Source organism: Condylura cristata, unplaced genomic scaffold (genome assembly GCF_000260355.1).
Source record: "Condylura cristata isolate star-nosed mole 26May11 unplaced genomic scaffold, ConCri1.0 scaffold00024, whole genome shotgun sequence".
NCBI classification, from domain to species: domain Eukaryota; kingdom Metazoa; phylum Chordata; class Mammalia; order Eulipotyphla; family Talpidae; genus Condylura; species Condylura cristata.
In genome coordinates, this window is record NW_004567125.1 from 29,400,046 (window position 1) to 29,408,995 (window position 8,950).

Here is an 8,950-nt window from a genome sequence, read left to right on the forward strand (position 1 = left end):
CATTAAATGCCATTAAATTGCATATTTTAAGTGGTACTGTATGTTTGATGAATTCCTACCTCAAGTTTTATACATTAATATATTATTTTATATATATAACTTTTATATAAAGTTATCCTAATCTCAAGAACCACAACTCCTCTAAACTAAAGACAAAACCAGGTTTACATGAGTCCCAAGAGCATAGAATTGGGCTCTCAAGGAAAGACTCCTTTATGCAATCAGATCCCAAACAACCAAAGGGCCAATATAGGAGCAAGTGGGCACAGCCCTTCCACCCTCCAACTATTGAGTTCTCAAGACAATTGAGAACACTGTAAGTCTGCCATACAGATGGCATTGTGACAATCTGAAACACACAATGCCATACAGATGGCATTGTGACAATCTGAAACACACAAGTTACCAAAGGGGAGCGAAGACAGGATCAAAGGATCAGAGGAACACCTCAGCAGAAGTGGATGAATCAGAACAAGCCCACACCTCAGCTCACAGCTGGCACCTCCTTGCAAGTGGTAGGGACCAAGGAATAATCCTGGGAACCCAATGCAGGCCTCAGAGTCCCAGAAGACCATGAGAACATACACAGAGGCAGACTATAAATGGGGGTTTAGACAGGTGACACAGGAGGCAGGAAATGTGGTCCCTCGCAAGCTGGGAGCTGTAGGAATGTCTGGCTGACTTAGAATCCAAATTGTGAAGCAGGACTTTTTATAAAAATATGATGTGGAAAGTCAGCTAACTACTAGTTTTGTCCACTTCTGAGTGGCTCTGGACAGACAGCACCAATTAGGAGACTGAAGATTTTAAAAAACAAAAAAGAAAAGTGTTGATGACATAAATGAACTGAATGTTACTGGCGGGACTATAAAATAGTGCAATGTTGTGGAAAAGAATTTGGCAGTTTCTCAAAAACTTAAGTACAGAATTACATATGACCCAACAATTCTACTCCTATACCTAAAAATATTAACTTATTTCAGAAAACAATCTAAGGGATATCACAGTGAAGCACATTTGTGAATGAGACTTCAAACAAATTGGCAATGCTGCAACTCAGCTTCCTCTCCTACAGAGCAGTGACAACGCCACTTCCTCATGAAGGAGCCCCTGGGACAATGCTGTCATCACAGAAGATGAAAAATGTGTAAGAGACACCACCCCACCCAATGTGCCACAGTCCCACATAGCAATTCAGAATCTCTCAACGGTTTCTGCATGACTTAAAAGGATTCACCAGCAGCCACCACTCTCAGTTTTGGAAAACCCTGAGCCAAGCACTATGCCGCTCCAAAGAAGTGCCTAGATCAGAGCTGGTTTTAAACCTTTCATTATAAAAAATGGCAAATAGCAACAGAAATAGAGAGCTGCGCACTGAGCTGTGCACCCATCAGCCAACCCCATTTCATGGGCATCAGGGTCCATAACCTTAGTCTCCACTCAGCCTCTTTGTCCCATACCCACCAACTTTTAGAAGAGCAAATACAACCAGTATTTGTAAAGGAACTAATGAGTGTTTTTCTCTACGAGACAGTAACAACCATAATCCTAGGGCCATACTTTTGAAAATTTCACAATCTTTTCTTAGTCTTTATCAGGATCGGATTTGGTTGAAATCTATGTCCCGCCCCTGCCCCCCCAACTCCGTGCTCATAAAATGAAGAAATTACATCATTTATCCTATTTCCCTCAGTCATGTCTGACAATAGTGTCCTCGTGGTGTGACAATATACCCCAGATTTCCCATAAACTAGATTTTGAAGAATGTCCCTCTGGAAGCAGGTAACACCCTCTTTGCAAGCCACTGCGAATACATTGTCTTAATAGTGGGTACTTGCAAATTTACCAGCCTACAATCCCACCACTTCATTACAAGTCAAATAGGCCAACAGCTGCTGGCCATTAGCACATGTTACTGCTTAGATTTATTGATAATTTAAAACTTGACTTCCTCAGTACTACACTGACCAGACAGGCACAAGGCAAGACTTGTGCCAGAAAGCTCTGTGGAGCACCACTGATCCATTGGTAAGGGAGGTTGACCCTCCCCTATCATTTTGTTCCCCATGAGTTCAGGCACAGAGAAGGGGCACTATAGATGTTCTTTCCTTCTATTTACCAAAGTAAGGTAGTTCCCTAAAACTCTGAGGATTACAGCATGTTGCCTATTTCCTTTGAGAATCAACAAGAACCTGAGGACACTGAACACATCTAACTCCAAATTGAGGACTCACTGTTCTCATTCACAATCACCTGTTCCACTTCTGCCAGGGTCTCACTGGGTCCCTCTTACACATCTGGACAACACATTACACCATCAGAACATTCCAAAGCACTTTTACAATCAATACATTTTAACTTAAATGTGTTAACTTTATATTTGCATTTCTCTCTTGCTGAAAAGTTTGGTTCTTAAAGATGTTACTTATTTGTTTTCTCCTACAAGTAACAGTAAAACTATGGTATTGTTAACCTGAAGCCAATAACAATGATTCCTAAAAACAGCCTAGGATAATTCCTTCTAGTCCTTATAGCATATCCACTAAAATATTTACAGTCAAAATAAGATGCTTTAATGCTATGTGAAATACATCCTGCGAGATTAAATCACTACAGTGAAGCACAATCAACATGTAATGAAATTTTTTTTCCTTCTAATTTTAAGGGAACTGATCTCCCCATCACTTGATAAGCATGTTTTATAATTTTGTAAAACATGAGTCCAATGTTGCACAGAATTAAAAAACCCCTCTCTTGGGCCCTCCCTGGTGGCGCAGCGGGTTAAAGCTAAAGCCACTTCCGCATGAGTTCGATTCCCGCCTGCCCCAGAGGTGACCACATGGCGTAGCAGACCTCTCCTGACCCGCCCGCTGCTCCCCTCAGCAGTATACTTCGTTGATTTGCCTGTTCTGCTCCCCACTCTGTCTCTGGGGAAGCCTCTCGCTGCCCCTGCACCTCTGGCCTGTACCCCAGTTCTGTATGCATAAATAAATAAATCTTAAAAAAAAAAAACCCTCTTTCCTTCCTCTTTCTAGAGATGCCTATGTTGTCTACTTACAGTAGACTATTTTAAAATGTGTAAGCAGATATACATACATCTATACCCCACCTGTAAAACAGTAAATACAAGAAACCTCTACTCTTCACAGTATCTTCTCTTCCAATTCTGAAAATCCTACCCTTACTCTTGTGATATAAAAATACCCCAATAGCAGGTCCACCCCATCAATACCAAGTTCCAATTGACAGACACCTACACTTTGCCATCTACCACATTAGTGGTACCTGTTTTTTTTTGTTTTGTTTTGTTTGTTTGTTTTCCATTTGTTTTTTGAGGTATTAACTGATACATAATGCTACATTTGTTTTCAGGCATACACTATTACTCAATAGTTAACGTATACTGCAAAATGACCACCACAACAGATCTAGTTGAAATCCATCAACACACAGCTCCAAAATGTTTCTTCTTTTGATCAGGACTTTTAAGGATTTATTCTTATGAACTTACAAATACACAATATTGTTAACTACAGCCATAATGCTGTATATTATATCCCCAGGGCTTTATTATTTAAAAGTAGTTTATTTCTTTAGAGCATCTTCACTCATTTCACCCCCACCATGCCTTGCATCTAATAACCATCAATCTGTTCTCTGTATCTATTGCCTTGGTTTTCTGTTTTTTTGTGTTGTTTTGTTCAGATTCCACATACAAATGAGAACACTGAGTATTTGTCATTGAGTATTGTCTTTCTTTGATCTATTTTACTCAGTATAATGTCCTCAGAGTTCATTCACGTTACAAATGGTAAGACTGGTTTTGGTTTAATTTATTTATTCATACATACAGAACTGGGGTACAAACCAGAGATGCAGGGGTGATAAGAGGATTCACCAGAGACAGAGCAGGGAGCAGAATAGGCTAACTGACAAAGTACACTGCTGAGGGGAGCAGCGCGCAGGCCAGGAGAGAGCTGCTGCGCCATGTGGATCATCTCCAGGGTGGGGATCGAACTCATGCTGAGGTGGCTTTAACTTCTTATTTTTAGTGTGTGCTTCAACCCACTGCATCACCAGAGAGGGCTCAGACTGTTATTTTTTATGGCTAAATACTATTTCATGCACTGCTTAACACGATTAAGTTCTTTAAAAAGCTCACTGGGGACCCCCTGGTGAAGCAAGTGGTTAAGTCTCAGCACTATGAAGCTTTTGGCAGTCACTGCAGCACTAGTTTGATCCCCAGGCAGCGATCCAGCAAAGTAGATCTTCTCTGTCTGGCCTACTGCTCCCCTCAGCAGTGTATCTGACTGTTCTGTTCCCCACTCTGCCTCTGGAAATCCTCTCAAACCCCCACCTCTGACCTATACCCCAACTCTTATATGCACAAATAAATCTTTAAAAAATGAACAGCTCATTTGGCAAATATAGGTAATGGCTGACCAAAATTGCCACTAAGCAATGCATGTCCTCATATACCACATTTTCTTCCATTCATCCATCACCGAAGACTTAGGTTGTTTCCTTATCTTGGCCTATCATTAACAACGCTGTAATGAGCATGGGTGTGTAGGGGATGGACACAGACATCTTTTCAAATTAGTGTTATTGTTTTGGGATAACTACCCCAAAAGTACAAATACTGGATCATATAGCAGTTATGCTTCCAATTTTTCTGAGGATCTCTCCATTTTTTTCCATAGAGGATGCACCAAATTATCATCCCACCAATAGTACACTGGGGTTCCCTTTCTCTACATCGTCAACTACACCTGAGGACTGGAATAAATAACTATTAATGTTCCTAATGTTTACTGTTAAGTCTACTTATGCCCCAGGTAAAAGAGGAGGGAGCATGTAACACTGTTAGTGCTGACATCCGCACAGCAACAATGCCTACTGCTACCATCACCAAGTAATGGGTATGTCAACAGTGAGGAGCTTCAAGTATGTCTAGGAAAGTCGCATAGATTTCTGTACCACTGAACATTTCTAAAGATTTCTCAAGCACTCAACAGGACTAAGGAATTATGAAATGGTGCAACCACGATAGTGGTCTGTAATCCCTCAAGAAGTTGAAAAGTTACCACATGACACAGCAATTCCACTTCTAGGGACATATATGCCCACAGGTACTGAAACATATCCACAGATGTTCTCAGTGGCACCATTCACAAGAGCCAACATGTGGCAACAGCTCAGATTCATTCTGGATGAAAGGTAAGTATAATGTGTCCACCCACGAAGTAGAATATTACTTGGTCATAAAAGGAAATGAAGCCCTAGCATTCTACGACATGGATGAACCTCCAAAACAATGCTGAGTGAGAGAAGCCAGACACAAAGGGCCACTTAGTGTGTGATCCATTCATACAAAATGTTCTGAACAAGCAAACCTGGACAGAAAACAGATTAGTAGTTGTCAAGAGCTGAGGAAGGAATCAGAGAATGACTGCTCATGGGAACAAAGTTCTTTCTGGCTAATAAAATGTTCTGGAACAAGACAGAGGTGATGGGTACACAACTCTCAAACAAACACACACACACACACACCCCACTGTTCATTATAAATGGTGTACTGTAAATTATATCTCATTTTAAAAAATTTTTTTAAAGCACCAGTAAAGTCTATCTGTCAGAACATTCTAGGAATGTTTTCCTGACACCAGAATTGCTTGACCATTGCCCAAATCTTCTTGCTATAGGATATAAGAGCTGAAAAACTCACTCTCCTCTCATACACACAGACCCCCTCCCCCTCCCATCAGCCCAGCAGGTTGAGTCCAAAACCAGTCCAGGCAGTTGTGGCACCACTAGAAGAGCACAGCCACAGGCAAATCACCTGCCAACTGCCCAATAAGCGGGAGCAGCTGAACAACTCAGGAGGTCTCCATGTCAACAATCTCAGTTCCACTTTCTTCTCAGCCCTAGGATCCACCATCACTGACTGGGCCCTGATGGGGAATACAAAATCCCAACCAGATGTCCAGCTCTGCCTGTGAGAGCCTAACCCCTGCCACAGTCTACACTTGAAAGCCTTGAACAGAGGTCTGATCTTAGTTTCCTCATAGGCACCAAGTTGAGTAAAGGCACCTAGCTCCAAGCACTAGTACAGAGCCCCTGAACCACTGACAGTGGTTAAGGAAAAATTCTACCCAGAAGTAACCACTATCCTCTGGCCCTGATCCTCATGGAAGACAGCTCATTCTATTTAGGCCTGGGCTTTTCAAATGAGTGACCCCTGAGAAGAGAAGGGAAAGCAAATAGCTGCCCTGGCAGTGGCAAGCAAGGCCTAGATGGCCTGTGGAAATGGCATTATGTACAATTCTAGAGGGATTTTCTGGGAGGTGACCCTGAGCTTCTGAAGCAGTATTCAGGTCAAATGTCCCCTACAGTGACAGAATGCAAGACCCTACACCCAGCACTCACCTGACTTCTGGGCATGGGATGTTGGTCCTACCAACTGGCCATGGCTGCAGCTACGTCAAAAGGGCAACTTGCAGCAACGTGCTGACCAACCTGACATGAAAGACAGAGAAATACACAGACTGAGTTTCCTAGGAAAATCTCTAAAACATAACAATAATTTTCTTTTTAAAGATTTATTTATTTGTGCATACAGAACTGGGGTACAGTCCAGAGGCTCAGGGGCGGTGAGAGGTTTCACCATACACAGAGTGGGGAGCAGAACAGGCAGATCGATGAAGTACACTGCTGAGGGGAGCAGTGGGCGGGTCAGGAGAGGTCTGCCGCGCCATGTGGTCACCTCCGGGGCAGGCGGGAATCGAACTCATGCAGGAAGTGGCTTTAGTTTCTCAGTGCTGCGCTTTAACCCGCTGCGCCACCAGGGAGGGCCCATAACAATAATTTTTAATGTTACCAACACTCCTAGAATGACATGGCAACATTTTAAATTTCAACCAAAACATTGCCTCTGATGCCTTCCACAGGGAGGAAAACTGAGGAAATAAATTTCTGTCTGCATTTAATGCAAAACCTGATGCATGCCAGTCGTCAGCAAGGTGGATGGAGACAGCCACATGCCAAAATAGTGAACATACAAGAGATTCATGGTTGGGATTGTAATAGTATTACCTAGAATTTAATAGGTGCTCAATGAGTTCCAGGCTCTATGGTTAAATCCAGTAACTAACTTCCAGACAATCACTAAGAGCAGATTACAGAATCACTCACTTTACAGTAAGGGATCTGACATGTCTGACATTCAGGGGCCTTCCAGGATCACCACAGGCAGCAATCTCCAGATGTGATTACTTTGCTCACAAACCAGCACAGACTTTAGGGAAATCAACCACCAACCAGTTTAGGCAATGGCTAGCTTGCCCTCAAGACATAGAGGCGACCTCCCTGGTGAAGCAACAGAATAAGTCTCAGCACTTGAAGCTTTCAGCAGTCACTGCAGCATGAGTTCAATCCCCAGCCAGGGAGCTGACCCACAGCAGACTTCTACTATCCCGCCAGCTGCTTCCCTCAGCAGTATATTTCAGTCAATGTGCCTGTTCTCCCCATTCTGTTTCTGGTGAATCCTCTCATCCACCCCTCAAGCACCTCTGGCCTACACCCCAGCTCTTATATGCATAAACAAACAAGTCTTTTTAAAAAAAGAAAGAAAGAAGCAGCAGTAGACAGAGGGGGACAAACACTCCCAGATATAAGTGGTTCCTGCCTCACAGGGCTGAGCACAGGGCAGAACTATTTTACAGACAGGAAACTAAGGTAACAAAGTTTAGGAACTCTCCCAAGGTTAGAGACAGTGTGGTCCCAGGAAACCCTCTCCTCTGTGAGGTCAGACATCCAGACCAAGTACAAACTAACCTAGCAGTCAAATCCCAGACTCCAGGCACTCTGTCTTTGTGGCTTACCCAATACTGTATATCACTGCTATTGTCATTCTTGCACTTATATGCCTGCCAAATGCTACTCTGATATGAGACCTTTAAAAAAATATATTTATGTATACAAGAGTTGGGGTGTAAGCCAGTGTATACAAGAGCTAGGGTGTAGGCCAAGGTGCTTTGGGGGGGGAGGGTGAGAGAATTCACCAGAAACAGAACTGGGGAGCAGAACAGGCACACTGACTGAAGTACACAGCAGGTGGGACAGGAGAGCTCTGTTGCGCCATGTGGGTCAGCTCCCTGGCCAGGAATCGAAATAATGCTGCAGTGACTGCTGAAAGCTGAGTGCTAAGACTTAATTCCTTGTGCCATTAGGGAGCTTCCCCATCCCCCTGAAAGCTTTATTTTTAAAATGGGTTCACAGTAATTCACCAGTCATGAGTGGAGAGTGACATTTCAAAATGAATTTGTAAAATAAGCAAAGATCACTGAACTCTCTGTAAAGACCTATGGGCACCAAGGAGTACAGGGTGCTAGGGTGCTCTTTATAAAACCAGAGCAGACTGTACCATGTCAACTCCTAGGGAGGGATGACCCCTTTCTGCCACACTCTTCAGCTGCATTGAGGCTGGGAAAAACAGGGAATCTGTTAATCCTAGTCCTTTTCCTACCTCTCAAGGTGGAGACCTCAGAGGTAACCCTGAGGTTTTCCAAGTACCTGCTCTCTTCAGGGTCAAGGTCCACCTACAAAAGTCAGAGGCAATAGCCAGAAGCAGATCTGTAAGCTTTACAAAAACTCCATTTACAACAGCATAAGTGTAAAAAAATACTTAAGGATAAGTTTGCTTGTAAAAAATTTACCATATCTGGATTGCAACTGAAATGGGAAAATGCACAAAATGATGCAAAAATAAACTATTTTATCTCTCTCTCTCTATCTATGATGTAAAAATAAACTATTTTTATCTATCTCTATGATGTAAAAATAAACTATTTTATATCTCCATCCATCCATCCATCCATCCATCCATCCATCCATCCATCCATCCATCCATCCATCCATCCATCCATCCATCCATCCATCCATCCATCCA

At 42.7% G+C, this 8,950-nt stretch overlaps 1 protein-coding gene across 2 annotated transcripts in view; it reads right to left on the reverse strand.

Annotated features, from left to right (window-relative positions):
- GATAD2A (GATA zinc finger domain containing 2A) overlaps nt 1–8,950 on the reverse strand; it is a 70,204-nt gene that overhangs the window by 40,982 nt on the left and 20,272 nt on the right. Inside the window, exon 3 of one of the 2 annotated variants that reach the window (XM_012729167.1) lies at nt 6,430–6,519. The exons of the other annotated variant lie outside the window; for it this stretch is intronic. Coding sequence (XP_012584621.1) covers nt 6,430–6,444 — 15 coding nt within the window. The 5' untranslated portion in view covers nt 6,445–6,519. The remainder of the gene's footprint in view (nt 1–6,429; nt 6,520–8,950) is intronic. 2 annotated transcript variants of the gene reach the window in all.